Source organism: Sciurus vulgaris (genome assembly GCF_902686455.1).
Source record: "Sciurus vulgaris genome assembly, chromosome: 17".
NCBI classification, from domain to species: Eukaryota; Metazoa; Chordata; class Mammalia; order Rodentia; family Sciuridae; genus Sciurus; species Sciurus vulgaris.
Window position 1 is genome coordinate 12616723 of NC_136478.1, and position 19442 is coordinate 12636164.

At 49.8% G+C, this 19442-nt stretch overlaps 1 protein-coding gene across 2 annotated transcripts in view; it reads right to left on the bottom strand.

Moving 5' to 3' along the window:
* VAC14 (VAC14 component of PIKFYVE complex) overlaps positions 1–19442 on the bottom strand; it is a 102276-nt gene that overhangs the window by 58651 nt on the left and 24183 nt on the right. For both annotated transcript variants that reach the window (XM_079117092.1, XM_079117093.1), the window contains exons 10-12: positions 14586–14649; positions 6041–6185; positions 5703–5768 (exon numbers count right to left, since the gene is read on the bottom strand). In XM_079117092.1, coding sequence (XP_078973218.1) covers positions 5703–5768; positions 6041–6185; positions 14586–14649 — 275 coding nt within the window. The remainder of the gene's footprint in view (positions 1–5702; positions 5769–6040; positions 6186–14585; positions 14650–19442) is intronic.

Below are 19442 nucleotides of genomic sequence, written 5' to 3' on the forward strand. Positions count from 1 at the left end.
CTGGCTGGAGGGAGAGGGCTTCTGGTCTGAACCCTGGAGGGGAGATGCCACCTCAACTGAAGGGGCATCTTATTAACTAGATGCCCCCAATTTTGGGGCAGACACTTAGGATGGCCAATTTCCAACAGAAGGCCCTCCCTCTGGAAATGGGAAAGAGCAGCCGAGGTCACTCTGGAACCTAACGGGACCAGAACCTTCCACCACCATTCCTCACAGCAAGCTCTCAGGTCTGAGGTTTCTGCTGGGGAAATTCATGCTCAAGTCCCCGTGGTCACTAATTTCTTTCAAGCAGAAGACAAGCCTCCAAGCCCAGATGGGTGACTTATCAGACCAAAGGGAGAGTTGGGGGAGCAATTAGGTAAAGTGGGCAGGATAAGGGTGAGAAGGGAAGGGGCACAATGGGAAGACAGAGCTGCTCCTTCCCTGAGACAGAGGAAGCTGAAGGCAGCCTCACCCCAGATCTGCTTAGGGCCTGCACTGCCCACCTGGAGTGGCAGACAAGCAGAGCTGCTTCTCCAGTCTCTTAAATGACTCCTGACCAGTTTCCTTCAGGCAACTGGGTTGGCCTGTGAGCCCACTCCCTGAGGGCTGAGAACCTCTTCAGTTTCCCAGTCTCTGTCTCCTGGGACCTGGACCATTGAAACAGATAAAATCCTCTGCTCCAACCCCCAGAGTAAACCACCCCTCAAGTATGGCCTCAGGTGTAACAGGATTACTCCCTGGCCACCTATCCTGCTGGTGAAGGGTCAAGGGGCCAGGGAGAGAACCAGCTGGACAGGACAAGACTTGCACCAAGGACAAGAGCCCAAGACACCCAATTTCACCTTCCTCAGAACTCAACAAAGGCTCGAGCAGCCCAAGGGTCCCCTGAGCACTTCTGAGACACCCCATTGGGTTGAAGAGCAAGAAAGCAGTGGACTGCCTTGGACTGTGGTCCATTACTGTATCCACAGGATGTTTTAAGCATCTTAAAAAAAAAGCTCTTTTTTCAGAAGCCCTTACATCACTCCCTAGACCTATGCCCCACAGCCCCTTTCCTCCTGGGTCACGGCCTATGTCATACTGGGTGTGATGGCTGGCCCATGTTCTTCACAAGGTTAGCTGTGAACAATGTCCTCAAAATCCTGCCTTCCAGATTTTCCATAAAGGTAGTTCTCATTCTTTTTGCTGCTTCTGCATCAGTCTCATCAGCCACAACCTCCATCAGCAATTTCTCTTCATAGTGACTTTGAAGCTAAGGGAGGGGGGTAAGGACATGAGTTCCTCTTGGGTTGAAATCTCTTCTCTAAAAATGTTAGGGGCACCCCAACTCTGAGATGCCGAGAAGAGACTGGGGGACTGCCACCATAGGCCCCACTGCAGAGAAGACAGTTCCCAGTGATAACTGGGCCCAGTGGGACCTGCCTCTGGTCTGAATTTTGCTTCTGAGTGAGAGGCTATGGCTATAAAGGCCCTGATGCAGTCTCTGCTGATGATGCCCTTTCTCTTCCTCTCCCTGGACCAGGGCAGCCAGCTGGAGCCTGTCCCCTGTGAGTCAGGGGAGTGATGCTGGGAAGATGCTGAACACAGGGCTCTGAAGAACAAAGCTGGTGCCACCTTGCTCCTGCTCTGGGGGAGGGTGGGAAGGACATGGAGGGGCACTGGCCCAGATGCCCACTTTGTCCCCTGCTTGGCTTTCGAAGACCTGGAGATGGAATTCAAGTCCCTCAAACACCACTGTGCTCCTTAGGCCTTTCAAGACAGAGGAGAGTGGCCTCCATCCTGGCTCTGGCTGCTGAAACTTTGGGCAGACATAGGGCCATCTTGCTGATTGCAGTATGTGGATCCTGGCCCCTCTACAGCTTCAAAGGAGCCCTCTCCTACCCCCGGTTCATGCCTTCTGTGTCCTGGCTGCGCATTTGATGTCTATAATCTCATCTAATCCCTCCAACCAAGCTGAGAGGGAGGGTCCTTTGGTATTCTCCTGTTATGGATAAGGAAACTGAAGCTCAGAGAGACTAGGTTACTTGCTTGAAGTCAACCTACCATTGAACTGCAGAGCCAGGACTGAACTCCTGGACTGGCCAGCCCCAAACCCATGTTCTCAGCCACCAGGCTATACTACCACCTGAGGAGAGAGCACTGCCAGAAAAGGACCATCCTAAATTATAGTGGAAATGGAAAATACTGAGAGTTACTTTCATAACCAGTGAGTGAGACCCACAGAAAAGACCTGAGGCTACTGGGGATGCAGAGTTCAACAAGGTGAGAGGCCAATTACTCCCTAGGTGAACTTGTAAGGACAGATGGGCAGATGCAGCAGGCAGGATTTGCTGGGTGCTTTATACTTTCTATGTAACCAGTGGTCTACAGAGCAGGTTAGACATCATTACTCCCATTTCATGGGTCCAACGAGGTTAACTCTTCACCCAAGATCCCTGGCAAGGAAGGGCCAGAGCAAGGATTCAGGCCTGGGTCTGGTGACCAATTGTTTGGAGTGTCCACATTCACTGAGGGGACAAATATCCTCTTTTGAGACCTGAGAATTTTAAATGCAGGTTAGGAGGCACTTATGCTTGGGAATAGGGGGCACCTATGGACCTCCCAGGCCAGCCCCACCATTGGGAATGTGGAGACAACCCCTGTCCTGTGGGTGCTCACGACTGGGCTATGACTGGCTTTAGGCAGCTCACTTTCAGACAGTCAGCTGCTGCCTAGCTTGAGAGGCAGCTGACGAATGGTATCTTCTGGGCAGGGGAATCAGCAGTACCTCCCCCACTGGAGTCCAAAAGGAAGCTCTGAGCATGCATCCTGAATTCCATGCTAGGGGAATCAGGGTCACGTTTTCACTTAAAAAACAAGTAACTGGATCTCTAGCTAATGGATGATTTCTACTCCAGTACCAAGAATATTAATTTGACACCTGCAAATTCTTTCTGTCAATTATAGAATGATAATGTCTATAAGGAGCAGGTGATACTAAGGAAACAGCCACTTATCCTGAGTAACGGAAGAGCACAGACAATGGAGGATGCCAAAAGGGTACAGCCTACCGAGCTGTCACTGGGGCAGAACTGAGGAACCATGGCAGGCAAGACGTCCCAGCCAGGCCATGTGCCAGGGAGGTCTCTGAGCTCTGCCTTCTCCATGCCTGGCTCTTGCATCATTAACACCTGGGTACACCCTGTCCCCTGAGACCAGTGACTCTCAGCCAGAGTGGGGGGTACGTGGTTAATCACAGTCACAGTAGGAAAGACTTTTGCAACAGAGGTAACAAATGGAAGGTCCTAAATATACAACTTCTAAAAATCAATAGGAAAAGTGGACAAAAGATTTGAGGACCGAAGGGGGAGTTTTAACACACACACACACTCCTCCATGCTAAGTTGGGACCTTCTCTCAAGAACTTATGGAACAAGAGAAAAAACCTTCTGGAGAAATCTGGAGGAAATGGGGATGCTACAACTCCACCCAGGCTCCCCATCTCCCCAAGTGGTTCTGCACTGGGTGAGACTAGGCATGGTTGCTAAGCAATTAAAGGGGACCTGTTTTGGAGTCACACAGACCTGGCTGCTTCTGAGCTTGGGTTCAAGAACTCCTAACTATGTGCAAATTACTTACCATTCCTAGGCCTTAGCTTTTTGACCTGTCCAAAGGAAATAACAGAAGTCCCCCTGCAGAATTTTTGTGAGGGCTATTGAGTTACAATCACATAAGGGTCTGACATGGTTCTTGAACCCCAGGGAGTTCCAACTTGAGATGAGAGTTGTGCATGGAGATATTTGGAAAAAATCCACCAGAAAATCCTTTCTAGATATCCTTCAAGGGAAGCCCCAGGAGAAGATGACTTTGTCTTGTTTGTGACTGTACTAACATTGCCAAGTACACTGTGGGTCCACAAAGCCAATGAGGCTGGGTGGGGACATTTAGGAAAGGGATTCTGGTGAAGAACCAGGATGTGGCAGAATCATGACTTACCAATGATTATCAAGGTCCTTAAATCTGTCCTCTACAGAGATAGGAAAGAGGGACTCTTCCCTCATGTCTTAGCATTTCCTCAACTGTCCCCAAGAGCAGCTTCAATCCTCCCCTCAAGAGGCCCACTAGATGTGCCCCAAAGCCCTGACAATGTTTGGCACTTCAGCAAATCCACTTTCTATTGACACAACCTGAACAGAACAGTTAAATGGGCTGCATCCTCCCCCCTCCCCCCTCCCCGCCTCTGAATGCACAAGCACACGAAAGCCAATTTCAAGCAAAGAAAGCTGGATGGGATTAAACAACTCAATTTAAAGGACTGAAAACTCAGCTGCTTCCAGTGAAGTCCCAGGAAAGCACCAATCAGCAGCTCTCGTCCTTTCTTACTGAAAGGAGGGCCTGGCTCTGCAGTGAGTCACTCCCAGTCTGCAGGCAGAATGGGGCCATGTCCACCTGGGCCTAGTACTGCAGGGGGCAGTGCAGCGGGAGAGAGAAGGATGTGTGTGGGGGTGGGCAGGCAGGAGAGGCCAGGGGCACTCACAGACCATCTGTTTGGGATTTTTCTGGAAATGCAGAGAACCTTAGAGGATACCTATCTGCTTCTTTCTTTGGTCCAGATTCAGGAAAGCAAATTCAGGCTGCAGGACAGCTGCCCAGGCCCCATGCAAGCCTGTACCAGCCCAGGGAAGCCTGAGCTGCCTCACTGCAGGGAAGCTGCAGCAGTGCCTTCTCTCCCACACCCAGCCCCAACCCGTCCACTCCCACGTTCTTACTGGGCAGGGCGCACAGGTCTGTTGATGCATGCATTCACTGCTGCATGGAGACACAGTGCTGCTACTGCCCGTGGCACCTTGGAGCCCAGAAGAGGGAAAGACAGGGAAAGTCAGCTCAGCCCATCAGCATCCTGAAGAGCTGATATGGAAGTAAGGGCTGCTGCTTGTGCAAATGGGTGTCCCAGCTACAACTCCTGTCCCTTGGCTGGGAGGCAGGGGAGCCCTGAGAAGAACTACTCTGTTCCGACTCCAGGGCAAGCACTGCAGAAAATGGGGAGTGGGGTAATGTTGAGCAGCTGGAGTGCTCCAGATGACAGGAGACCCTGGGGCACCCTGTCCCCCAGACCAGCCTCTGCTTGCTGGCCCTTTCAGGGGATTATTCCTGCAGCCTGGAATTGGGGTCAGCCTTTCCCTTTCACACCAGCAGCACTTGGTGACCCCAAAAAAGCGAGGCTTAAGGGACCAGTTAAAACTGGAGGTCAAAGTAGAGTGCAGCTGAACAACTAATGCGAGACTCAGCACGTGGCATTTTACACAGGTCACTTTGTTCTCATAATCGGGCAGTGTCGCTACCCTCACTGGACACGGAAGGAATGGAGCTACCCTCACTGGACACGGAAGGAATGGAGAATCACAGATATTAAGCATGGCTCAAGTGTGGGCAAAAAGGCAGGGCCAGACCTTGCCCTCCAGGGAACCTGACCCCACAGCCACGTTCCCTGCCACTAACCACCCCCAGAGAAGACATATCAACTCCTACAGAGCATGCAAGCTCACCTTCTCCCTGAAATCTGTCCCAGAGTGCTCCAGAATGACCTACAGAAGCATCCTTACTCCCAAAGCCCAGCACAGCTTTACCCCTAGGGTAATTTTTTGGTGTTGATTTAAGAGCACGACATCAACCAAACAAGTATATCATACCTATAAGACCCCACAAGTCATCAAAAAGGAAGGCTGGTATTGGTGACTTACCTCATCAGACTCATCCGATAACGTCTGAAGTAGGATGGGGAAGAGGCTGTCCGTGTGTCGAAACATCTGGGGAGCAGAAAAGGGGTCACTGGTAAGGTCTCCCCGTGCTCCAGAACTGAGCTTGGCTGACAGCGTCCTGGGGTCTGCATGGACCTCTCCCTTCCCCCAAGTTGATGAGTTTCCTCACAGCATCTGTCACTCTTCTGCTCACCAGGGTTTTTCCAGAAGTGAAATGACCCAAACTCTCCCAAGCATGGGGAGGCTCTTGAAAACCAAGGTGGACCTAGAAGGAACTCCCTGGTGGGGAGGGGTCTCCTGGAGGGCTGGCTGGGGCTCACCTTGCGGGGGGTCTTGATGTAAAGATGGTAGAGCCACTTAAGAACAGCAATCCTGGTCATCATCCCAATGGACATGTCACTCAGGTGGCAGTTCAGAACCTGCACGATTCCGTCAAGGTGGAGGGTTACTGGGGCCCTGTCAATGCTGTGGACAAAACCAGGAGAGAAACCAAGTGATGCCCACGTTGTCCTCTGCTCCGTGTCTAGCCCCCCGGGCCTGCACGGTCAGGACCACATGCTCCTACCCCACTGCCTGGGCCCTGGAAGCAGAGACCCAGATACCATCACTGGTCTTAGCTCGAAGAGGCCTTGCTCTTCTCTGCTCCTGAGGGGAACAACGCCCAGGCTTGCTGGAGCCCTGTTACTTGAAGGTGGAAAGCAAGTCTGGCCTCCTGGGCGCCAGCTCACTTGCCCTTTCCTTTTCTAGTCCTAGCCTGGCTCGTGCAGCGTGGGGAACCTCTCCAGTGTCTGCAGCTGGCCCCCACTGGATTCGGGGCTGAGGGGCTGTTTGGCACCTCAGGTTATTAAGTCAGACTCTATGCTGATGATGCAAAACCCCTGTGTCCAGACGGTACAGGGGAGGACCCTTGATATCCAAGGACCTTCACTGAGAACATGAAGGTTTCCTGCTTGAATGTAGGGACTGTGGCTTGTAATCTCACACGATCACACCTGGCCCGATCTGCCGTGTGGAGAAGCCTTGAGTTGCCTCTGAAATGGAAATGCTCCCTTTTGAGTAGGGGAGAGATGGCAGTACCCCTGCCTGTGAGAACGAGGCCACTAGGAATGTGCCTGTGCTCCACTCGGGTGCAGGAAGCTCTCTGGCGCCCATGGATCGAATCCTCGCTGGTCTCCACTTAGAGAAAAGTCCTGCCAAGCAGCCCAGAGGTGACTGAGCACTGCTGGGAGACAGGGTTAGCTCTGCCCAAAGCATGGCCCCCTGGCAGGGGCTGGGTTTTCAGGGTGGACACAGCACAGGCAGGAAACCTTGGGAGCAAGGGGGCTCCCCTCCTATGATGCATTGCACCATATTTGCCAAAAGTGATATGACAATGCAGGTTGTTTCCTGAGGACTGGGGCCAGGCAGTTCCAGGGCCCGTCTGTACAAAATGGTCTTTCGTGGCATTTCCAGACTGCTCAATTATTCATTTGCACTAGGAACTCGGTGGCTGTGCTTTCCTCATTTGCCTGCAGCCTTTCCGAAGCTCATGTGATGTGAACTCCTACAGGGTAGGATTCTGAGCTCTGGAACAGCGAGGCAGAATTGCTAGTTAATAAGATTTGATGGCCCCCCAGAGCCTGTTTCAGGGGTGAGAATGGGCACGTCCATCCTCGGGGGCCAGAAGATCTGGGCGTGTGACACAGTGACAGAGAACAGAATGGAGCCTCTGTGAGGAGGGGAGCAGCCACTGTGATTTCCCCAGGAGTCACGTGGCTGGAAATTCCTGGTGTCATCTGAGGATATCAAAATATCTAAATGCTGGGGCAGCCGAAGACACAGGAAAAGCGAAGTGCGGACAGGTCCAGGGCAGCAGGCGCAGGCCACCGTCAAGCCTGTACTTGCTCTCTGGGCTCACTGTCCACGACACACAAAGACGGGATTCGACATTTTCTACTTTTAAATTGAAAAGGAGCCAGGCACAGAGGTGCACACCTGTAATCCCAGCAGCCCAGGAGGCTGAGGCAGAAGGATCTTAAGTTCAAAGCCAGCCTCAGTAACTTAGAGAGGCCTTATCTCAAAAAACAGGGCTGGGGATGTGGCTTAGTGGTTAAGCACCCCTGGGTTCAATCCTTGGTACCAAAACACAGAACAAAAAAACCCCAATAAATTAAAAAGGAAAAAGAAACAGATGAAATTAGTTTTAATGTTTTAACTAACCCAATATATCCAAATTATTAGCATTTCAACATATGATCAATACAATGAACATAGAGATTACTAATGAGATACTTCAGGGTGCTCAGCCTTCCCAACTGTGACACCCAGTGGGCACTTTCTGCTCACAACCTGTTCCAGCTGGATCAGCTCCATCTTGGGTGCCCTGAAGCCATGGGGCTGCCACCCTGGCCAGCACAGCAATCACGCCAGGGCTTCCTCACACTTCCTTATCAGCTCTGGTGTGTTGGAGACAGTCAGCACCTCTCCCTTTGCTGATAGCCAGTGCTCCTGGTCTTATCTCCAGGTCTCTCTCTCTAGCTGGGCTGGTGTCCTACAGAGCGCCTTCCTGTGGGTCTCCTGTGGTAGAATCTCATGGACACAGCAGTCCTCAGTCACAGGCAGAGACACTCACTGCAGCCCAGGGCTTCACACAACGTGTGAAGGGAGACCACCCCCACTTGGGTCTGTTCTTTCCTGACCCTGTGCCCTGAGGCAAGGCAAGTCGCTTTCTAGCAGGAGCCACTGAAGGTGGCTGCCACATGGTGTCCAGGAGTGAGAGGACCTTGTGCCTGGAAGACCACTGCCATCTCAGCAGCACTGGCCCCCTGGAGGAAGGCCTTGTGAGTTTAGCTTACCTGGGGGACTCAGAACTGCAGGGGCCTAGCAATGGCCTTCCCTAGAGCTGCTGCTGGGGAGGAAGGCAGTGCCAAGGTCAGGCCAGCAGCGTGTATGAACTGGGAGCGGGGGAGTTAGGGCTCTGGTACTACACATGGTAACGATGAACTCTGCAAGCCTCCTGTCCTATGGCTAAGTCATGTTATTTCCACTTCGGAGATAAGGAAACCCAAGCACAGAGACATTAGGTGACCTGGCCAGGGTTACACAGCCAGGAAGTGGTGGTGACACCAGTTTGAATCTGAACAGTCTGAGTCCAGAGTGGACCCACCCACTACGTGACAGTATCTCCTGGCAGGGGCAGCAAGCTCAGGGGAGCTCATGGCAGCATCACCACAACCACATCTAGTCAGGGACAGAAGAACAGCAGCCCCAGCACACGCAGCCCCTCCCTGGTCAGGGCAGCCCTGGCAGCACCAGGTGTCAGGTGAAGAAGGCTATCCCACACACTTTCCAGTGGAATTTCTTGCTGAAGGGCAGCCAAATGTTCCATGTGGGGATAAAGAAAGGCCACTGAGAGGTTTGATGCTGATCCCTATGGGGCACTTTCCAAATCCAAATGGGGCTCCTTGATGCCTGGCTGAATGGTCCCTCCAACTCATGGTAGGCCTGAGACGCTTCTGGACAGCCATGGTGGCATCTCTTTCAGGTGGCATTGTGTCAGGGCCACATAAAAAAGGAAGGACTTCATGGAACCATGTGTGAACTGGCAGCACTGTAATACTGACATTCTAGGACTCTCCCCACAGCAAATGTGACCAGAGCAAACCTCCCTGGGAATGGGAGTCTTCGGACTGCTGGTGAGGCAGGTGTTGGCCTCATTCCATGAGAACTTCCTAACTAAAAGGGACCTCATAGTTGGTGTAACTCAGTCCTTCAGTGCACAGATGAGCAAGCCTGGGTGCAGAGGCCAAGAGGTCAAGTACTGAGAGCTCATTCCTCTGGCTGGAGACATCCTCCCTGGGTCCTTTCCCTTGGCTAACTGAAGATGAAGGTCACGAGAAGCAGGTGTGTGACTGGGCTGAGACTGACCTCCACAGTGGGGAAAGGGTGGGTCAGGATCCCATCTGCCCTTGGGCAGCAGCTGCTCCGATGGGTGGGGATCACTGCTGGGCTCTATGCATGCTCGGGGGGACACTGGGGGAGTGCTCAGCTCTCCTCTGCCTGGCTGGAGTCAGATGTGGCACCCTCCACCCTGGCTAACCTTACACATCAAGAACAGAGGGGAGCTCGGGCAAGGTTTAAAATACATCTCTACATTGGTTCCAAAAAGTCTAGACAAGTCACTCCTGGGGGCTTCTGAGTTATTTCAAGGTGTCTGCAAAACCCCATTTTTACCAAGCATTTTCTCATAAAGCATCTCATAACGAGTGTCTTACATGCATATGCACTACAATTTCCAAGCACATGGTGCTGCTGCAGCTATTAAAATGCAGACTTCCCGAGTAATGCTTCTGATAGTACCAATGAATAATAATCCGTCCCAGTGGTTCTCTCCAGGAGACACCACTTTACTTCTGTAATGGCTCATTTTTTATGATACACGTGTTACATCTCTAATCAAATTAGAAAAAAGGCAAATCTAAAAAAAATTGCTTCTGAATTTGAAGTTGCCTTTTTAAAAATTTATTTTTATTTATTTTTTAAAATATATTGTTTAGTTGTAGGTGGACATAGTACCTTTATTTTCTTTTTATGTGGTGCTGAGGATTGAACCCAGGGCCTCAGGCATGCGAGGCGAGCACTCTACCACTGAGCCACAACCCCGGCCCCGCCTTTTTTTAAAATACAAGATCATCATATATACTTTTCGGTCAGCAGTTACTTAAAGTAGAGAAGTTCTGACTTCTAGGTCTTCCTGGTTGCTTATGCATAGGGCAGTCAGCTACACCAGGAATCCTGAATGTCACTGATGCCACCACAGCCCTGGGTAAAGCCCTGAACACTAGAGGGAAGACTGTTCAAGAGCCCCTGTCGAATAAGTCAGGGAGGCCACCCTGAAACACTTCTGGAACTCTCTGTGACTAATAAAGCTAACTGCAGGGAATTTGGAGCTAGACAGACCCAGCTCGAATTCCAGCCTGGACACTAACTAGCTGAGTGGCTTTGAGTAGAAGTCAGCCTCTCTGGTCTGTCTCCTCATTTGTACAAAGGGGATAATGGGGAGGTTCTTGTGATGACCAGTGTAGCCAAGATTCTTCAGCATGGCTAGTGACTCAGACTGTGTTCCTGCCACAAAACCTCCTTCCACCAGGAGTGGAAAAGTGCTAGAGGACTGGTTCGAGCTTGTGTGTGCCAGGTGCTGCTCTTTGCTCCTCCCTCACTTCAACTCAGTTACACCCCACACTCCTGTGGGGTCAGGGCTCTCATTACACCCAGTCACAGGTGTGGTGCAGGAAGGATGTGCACCAGGCCCTTGGCTCACCACCCCGAGCTCTCTTAAGACGAAGGGAGCATGCCTGGTGTGCAGAAAGCAGCGGTGGCGACCCCTCTCTCCACTCTAGCCTCTGCTAGAGGAGGTCAGTTTTCAACTTCCTGTGAACTTCCTTTGCTTTGGAGAATGGAGGTATCTGGACTCTTCTAACAGGATATACCATGGCTGTCCACCCAGACTGAAAGTCACCCCATTCCCCCTGCTTCTCCCAGTTGACTAGGCCTGGGACTCCACAACCTTTGCAGCATCTCAGGAGAGAGGGCTGATGAGGACAAGAGAGGCGGCGGCTCATGGTCCCAAGTTTAGTCAGTGATTTCTCTTTGTGTTTTGATCCAAGTGAGGAATTCTTTCTTTTTTCTTTTTTTTTAAATCTGGGTACAATTGCTGATGGAGTTGCAAATTGGTGTAGCCACTCTGGAAAGCAGTATGGAGATTCCTCAGAAAACTTGGAATGGACCCACCATTTGAACCAGCTATCCCATTCCTTGGTTTATACCCAAAGGGCTTAAAATTAGCATACTACAGTGATGCAGCCACGCAATGTTCATAGCAGCTCAATTCACAATAGCTAGATTGCCCTTCAATTTATGAATGAATAAAGAAACTGTGGTATATATACATAATGGAATATTACTCAGCCATAAAGAAGAATAAAATTATGGCATTTGCTGGTAAATGGATGAAGCTGGAAAATATCATGCTAAGTGAAATAGGCCAAGCCCCAAAAACCAAAGGCCAAATGTTTTCTCTGATAAGTGCATGACAATATATAACGATGGGGGGGTGATAGAGGGAAGAGAAGAATGAAGGAAATTTGAATGGTGTAGAGGAAAAAGGGATGGGAGGGGTGGGGATGGAAAAACAATAGAATGAAACAGTATTACCCTATATATATGTATGATTACATGAATGATGTGAATCTACACAGTGCACAACCATAGAAATGAAAAGTTGTACCCCATTTGTGTACAATGACTCAAAATGTGTCTGTGCAAATAAAAAATATTTTAATTAAAAAAATCTGGGTTCAGGGATGAGATTCCTGACCCCCTGAAAGTGGGTTCATTTTTGGATGTGCTTTTTTTTTTATATCTTTGTTTACTCATTTATTTTCATGTGGTGCCGAGGATCGAACCCAGTGCCTCACACATGAGGCCACTTCTCTACCATTTCTTAAGGGAGGGGATCCATAGCTCTCATTGTACTCTCCAAGAGCCAAAAGCCGCGAAGACTCGGGCCATCACATGCCCAGCAGTTTTCTGCCAGGCAGAAACACCTTCTGCTCTTGGAGGAGTCTGCACCCTCGCTGCTGCCCTCGGCTGGCAAGAACTGACTGGAACTGGCCCCTGCAGGTGGTGCTCGGTGCACCTGGAAAAACGGCGGGGTGGGTTGTTTTGGGGTGGGTTGTTTTGGGTCACCCTGGATGGTGCCGTCCTGTCCAAGCGCAGGTTCCCTGTGGCCACGTCACTGGAGGAGGCAGGCGGTGGGGCCAAGCCCCCGGCTGCGATTTCACAACTAGCAGGACTGCTCTCCTCCTAGCAGGGCTGGCGCTGGAGCGCGCTGCCAACGCCACAGGAGTCAGAAGTGCCAGATGACTGATCTTTTTTCCTTTTTTATGTTAAAGGGGTAGGAGTCAGCACTGGCTCCTGAATGACAGGTATGAACTCAAATCTGGTCCCACTTAGGTGGTTCCTGGCCCAAGCACAGGAGCCAAGGCTTCCTGTAGGTTTGTCCCAGCAAGGGCAGCATGGCTCCCAACAAGGCTGCGAAGGTCATGCCACCTCCGCAGCCTAGCAGTGGTGCCACCTCCTCCACCCCCCCCACATCTCACCACCACTCCCTCAAAACGTGACAATCTGTGTAGCCTAGATTAAAGTGACAAGCCTACAATAGGCTTCTCTAATGCTAGAGTGAGCTTCTAAATCCTAGATCTGATCCTGTCATTCCTACTTACAACACCGCCTCTCAGCCTCCAGGACCAAAGCCCAACCTTCTGCAGGACTCACAGGTCTCTGGCATCTCTGCCCAGACCTCTACTCTGAGCTCCAGAATCCAGTGTCCCTCCCCGCCCTTCCAGCCCCTTCTGAGGATGCTCAGAGCCACCTAGAATAGAGTTCCGGACCACCCCGCTCACACTTTCTTGCCCAGCCCAGCTTAGAAATGAACCAGGATGTCCTGAGTTTGGCCCAACGGAACACCTAGAAGTTATTCTTCTCTCACTACTCTTCTGTCTATTCCATTTCATCCATCAGCAAAGTCTGGCAACTCCACCTTCATATGCTGCCCCCTTCTCAGTCGAAGCCTCTGATCCTTCTCATGGAGATGAATGTGGTGGTACTGCAGCCCATCTATGCCCACCTGAACCCCGCCCAAGTCCATTCTCTACACATAGCTCTGACTTTCCCACCCCTCCCTATCCTTAAAATGGAGACAGTGCTGCTGACCGTGGACTTGAAACATAAGCAAAGTCTAAGTGATCCAGTGTAGGACTTAGCACAGGCTGGGCATCAGGAGCGCTTGCTGGGTTCCTGCCGTGAGCTAGTCTCATGCCTTAGCTCAGGCATCATGACTTGTCTCCCCAATACCGTCTGCAATTGCTCCCCTTTCTGCTAACCTCCTGAATACTGTCTGCTTCAAGGTCAGGGGCACCTCCAGGGGCCTCTCTTTATCTTAGAATCTGTAGGGCTGAGCACTGGCAGGTGCTCTGGAAATGTATGACAACTAAAAGTGAGTGAACGACCAGTATTTACCAACCTGCTGTCCACTGTGGGAGGGGCCCTGGGGTGCAAGTTTATACTCAGTACTTGTGTACTTGAAAAACATGCTCAGGTTCTCAGGGAACAGAATAAATTTTAAAAATGATATAAAAGAAGGAAAAATTCAAAGGATCTTGGTGTTGAGTGCCTATTTTCTCTTTATGAGTGACTGGCTCCCCAGGCCAGGTTCAACACCATATTCAGAGAAAGAAACGCACACCCAGTCCAGTCACCCAAAGAAACAGTGATGGGGGCAGGTTCAGGAGAGCAAGATCAGGACTAAACAGTGACAGTTCCCTCCACAGAGGACCTCATCTCCTACAGGGAGAGGAGAGTTGGCAAGAAGGAAAATACTTTGCTGCTTGGCTGTACTGCCCCCTTGTGGCAGGCTGGGCTATGACAGCACCCTGGGAGCGCTGAGGACAGTTCTTAGCCAATAGTCTTGGACCCCAGGGCTGCCGGTGCTCAGATTGCCATCAAAAAGATTTCCCCTTACTGGTCTTGTCAGCCCTACGTTATCCTGAAAAAGCAAAAGGTGCTGGGTGAAGGCACCTACAAGAGTCCCACGGCTGGTACCATGCATGTTACTAACCTCAATGGCTTCTAATCCTTCCCCAGAGGCCATCTGTTCATAGAAACTGGTTTGGGTGGGTTCCCCCAGTGTCCTTCAGATCCCTTCATCGAGGGTGTACCTAGTGTTCCCCAAATACTGGCCTCGGGCAGCTTGCCTTGGGTCTTCAATGCAGTCACCTGAACCCACCTGCTTTCCACAAACACCTCTGGCTGGAACAGGTCACTTACCTGGCTGAGGGGAAGACACTGATGCTGCTGCTGAAGCTGGAGTCACAGGAACTATCTGGACCTCCTGGGAGAGAAAGAGGAACAGAGGACATGCGAGGCTGTTTGGTCTCTTGAAGAAATAAGATCTTGGTTACAAGGACACTCGAGATGTTCCTCTCCAGCCTCACACACCGATTCAGGCTCTTGAAAAGGGGCAGGATCCGGAGTGCTGAAGGCACGAGGCCCACTCACGCCCCACAGCTCCTGGGGTAGTACCCAGACTTGTGAGCTGCCAGGAACAGGGACTCACACGGAAGGGACATAGGGCTGAACACGTCTGGGAAATTTTAGAAGGGACTGCTGGCCTGAGAACAATGGACGTTAAACGACTTGGATACTCCACTTCCTTAGCCGTCAGGGAATTCAAATCAAGATCACAATGAGATACCACTTCACACTCACTAGTATTGCTAACGTAAAAAAAGAAAGATAGTAAGTGTTGGTGAGGATGTGGAGAAATAGGAACCTTACACATTGCTGGAGGGGAGAGAAAATGATGCAGTAACTTTGTTTTTGTTTTTTGTTTTTATAATCACTTTGGAAAACAGTCTGCAGTTCCTCAAAGGGCTAAACGTAGAGTTGCCATGTGACCCAGCAATTTTACTCCTAGATGTACTCTGTGAGAAATGAAAACTGATATCCACACAGAAGCTTGTACTTTATGTTCATTGCAGCATTATCTACGATAATCAAAGAGTGGAAATGAGTCAAATGTCTATTAACTGAAATGGATAAATAAAATGAAGTACTATTCAGCAGTAAAAAGGAATGAAGTACCGATGCATGCAACAACATGGATGAACTTGAAAAACACTGTGCTGAGTGAAAGATCAGACCCTGTATGATTCCACTTAAAGGAAATGTTCAGGATAGGCAACTATACAGTGGGCCTTGTACCATCTACATTGCTGACCTAGATTCTATCTATTTTCCTAAACAGGGGGAATTTTGGTAGCAGACTCCACTACACACCTAACTTGAATGTAACCACTTTTCCCACCTTGACACCATTGAGGCACAGGTCAGTTATTCTGCAGAATGTCTGTCTGCTTGTTTGTCTCATGTTAGACTAAAAGTTAGAGTAGACTAAAGTTAGTCATCTTTTTTGAAGAATGCTCTGGAAGTACTGCAGCCTATCAGGGGCCACCTGGTGTCTATCTAGCCTATTTAATGGTTGAGGATGACTTGTCACTGGATGGAGGTAGTGTCTGCCTAGTTTCTCCCTGTGAAGTCCACTTTTTTTTTTCTTTATAATTAGTATCTTGGGGAAAATAAAAGAAATAAGACAAATGCCCTGCTTTTCCCTCAAACGTCCCCCCACGAATCGACTGCAGCATCAATTGGTGGAGCTTGCCTATAACACATATTACCGCAGTATTGCCTAATGGTGAGTTTCTATTTTCCTTTTCCTTTCATTAAGTAGAATTCTTCTGTGAGGAAGAACTATCCCTTCTCTGCCATTCATCCATTTACTTATTTATTTATATCATTATGGATCCACAGATACTTATACTGTTCAGTTGTAAGGAAAAACTATCAGAGAGGGCCATGGTTCTTCCCTCTCCCGAGTAAAGGGGGCCTTTATTTTTACATTAAATAGAAGAGGTCTGCACTGCCACCTGCCCTCTCTAGTCGCAGAGCACTCTGGGGATACGGCACAGGTGGGAAGGGCTTGGTCTGAGGGCCCGGGGAATGTGAAACAGCAGCCAGGGCTCTCGGCCCGGCAGGCTCCCTGTCTTACAGAAACGCCCAGCTTCATAGATGAACTAACAGGATGTCAGAACTGAGCCTTGCTCCACTCAGATTGCCTTGGCCTTTTGTTCATTCAGCTCTCCATTTCTGCAAGAGGCCCGTGTCCAATGGGACTTTGAGGGCAAGGCTCAGACACTGGATCCTAACAGATACTGCCCAGCTGCTACCAGCTCATGCAGCTTCCAGAAAGGAAGGGCAGTCACTCTCCCAAGCTGCACCCCGAGATGCCAGCCATCTTTCAATGCTGACGTCATCCTGACGTCCTCAGAGCGTCTTCCACTGCCCTTCTGTGTTCATCCCTGCCTCGGAGAGCTGCAGAATGATGCCCCCCTTACAAGGAGGGACTGCCGAGCCCCTCTGCCTGGGTCTGGGCCCTGGGCAAGTTGCTTGGCCTTGCCCCGCCTTCTTCCCCTGCACACTGAGGGCAATAAGGACAGTGACAGTACCCCACCACAGGCTTGTTACGACAATAAATGAGCCAACACCTGTCAGGTGTTTAGGATGGTTTCCACACATCCTGAAAGCTAGGAAGCACTTGTTACATGAAGGAAAGGGGCTTGGCAAGGATTTCTACCCTCCTCTCCCATTGCATTTTTTCCTCTTGATTTAGAGGGGCTATTTCTTGTGTTGGAGATTAACCCCGACAGTGAAACGCATTGCAAATACCTTCTCCTGGCCTGCAGCTTCTTTTGGGTTATACCTGTTTAAATATGCCTATCAGTCTTTTTCTTTTTTTTCTTTGAATAAATTTTTTAAAAAAATTTAATTAATTTATTTTTGTTCTAATTAGTTGTATATGACACTAGAATGCATTTATACATTTTTGATAGATCATACATAAATGAAGTGTAATCTCTCATTTTTCTGATTATACAAATTGTGGGATCACACTGGTCATGTAGTCACATATGTTCATGAGGTAATAATGTCTGTTTCACTCTACTATCCTTCGTACCCCTATACCCCATTCCTCTTCTTTACTCACCTCTACCTAAGCTAAAGTAACTCCATTCAGTTTTTTTCTTGATAATTTTTGCTTGTGGGTCTTATTCAAGAACTTCTTTTTTAAATATATATAGATGTTGATGGAACTTTTTATTTTATTTATTTATTTACATGTGGTGCTGAGAACTGAACCCAGTGCCTCAAACATGCTAGGCAAGCGCTCTAACACTGAACCACAACCCCAGCCCCTCAAGAACCAAGCACTTGTGCCAAGAAATGTGTAACCTGAACATGAATGAATAGCTCTAATGATTTACAGGGAATACAGGGGAAAGATGATCGTGGCAGAGACACTGGGGAAAACGATAGGATGAATAATCCAGTTTCTGAAAAAGCAAATTTCCTGGAGGTGGGAAGGTAACGAAGGGACATATCAATCAACTGCAATGTATGCAGCCAGCTCCTGACTCAAACTGGAGTCCACAGGAGTAAGAACCCTGAATGGATATCTGGTGATATTTAGGACTTATTTTTTCTTTCCTGAAGTGTGATGATGACATTGACAATATTTATAAAAGAGCTTTTAATCTTTTAGAAACACACACAGAGATGAAATACAATGGTATCAGAACTGTGCTTCAAACAAATCAAGGTGGGATAATGGATGGGGGGACAGAAGTACCAACACTGGGCGCCGGTGGAAGAACTGGCCCATTACCTTCACTCACTACTTGCCAGGCATTTTTCTAGGCTCTACACAAATCTCTTTAGTTCTTTTAATCACCTACAGTAGGTTGTATTATCTCCGTTTCACAGACGGGGACACTAGGGTATGGAGAGATGAAGTAACTGGCTGAATGTCCACAGCTGGTAAATGGTGAGCCACAGGTAGCAGGTTCCAGATTCTACACTCAAACTACATCAGCCAGTCTCTTCCATTTGGGTTTTAATGGCCATGAACCCAAGAATGCAGGTGGACTTTGGAAACTGGGAAGGGCAGGGAAATGGACCCTCTCCAAGAGGATGCAGAAGGAACGCAGTCCTGTTGACCCGTTCGAGTGCTGACCTTCTGAACACTGAGAGAACAAATGAGCTGTTACAGCGGAAACAGGAAATTAATATATATGTCCTAATCTCTCCAATTAAAAGAAGACGACTCTTGAGCAGGGTGTGGCAGCACACCTGCAGTCTCAGCTACTCAGGAAGCTGAGGCGGGAGGACTGCTTGGGCCCAGGAGCTCAAGGCCGGCCTGAGCAACTTAGCAAGATCCTGTCTGAAAGAAAAGAAAAGGGAAAAGAAATCTCTCTTGACCTCACCACCCCACTCAGTTCTCAGCTCTCCTCCCTCCTCTGAGCCCACCTGACAGGTCAGTCCTCGGGATTCTGGCCCTCGCTGTGCCCACTCCTCTCCTCCACTCTCAGGACCCTGCTCTCATCACACTCTTGTCCCACTGCTCTACTGAAGCTGGTCCAGTCACTACTGCTCCACACTGCTGGCCCCACATCCAGTCCTTGCCCTCCTCATCTGCCAGTGCTGACTGACAGCTGATTACGCCTTGTCCAGTAAAACCTGTGCTTGGTTTCCTTCTGCCCGAGGACCACATTCTCCATCTCCTCGGCTGGCTCCTTCTCAGTGCCCCATTCTCAAAGCTGGCATGCCCCCAGCCAGGCCTGGCCCTCCTTCCCCTCCCACACCCACTCCTTCAGGGTTCTCCGGCTCCGTAGGCCGACATGCTGTAAATTCTGGTGTGCACCCAGCCCCGCCCCATGAACACCAGACTGCCTGCTCCAAGGCCTCCTTCACACCCCTAACAGGCATCACAAAAGCAGCACCTTCTTCTCCCACTAACCTGCTCCTTGCTCTTCCTCCTCACCTGGAGTAAATGGCAACTCCATCCTTTCAGTCTCAGAATAGAGACTGTCAGGAAATGGGAGAGGGGAAAGATGAGTGCCTGTCTCCTTCTCCTGACTCTACCCAGGGACCCCTCCAGCAGAGGACCTTTCCCCTTTGAGAAGGTTCTCCCTGCAAAGGACCATGGTATCTTGCCTACCTTACAGCATGGCTTGTGCCTGAACTTCCTGCTAAATGTACTTTACCACTTGTAAATGAAGTTCTGGCCAT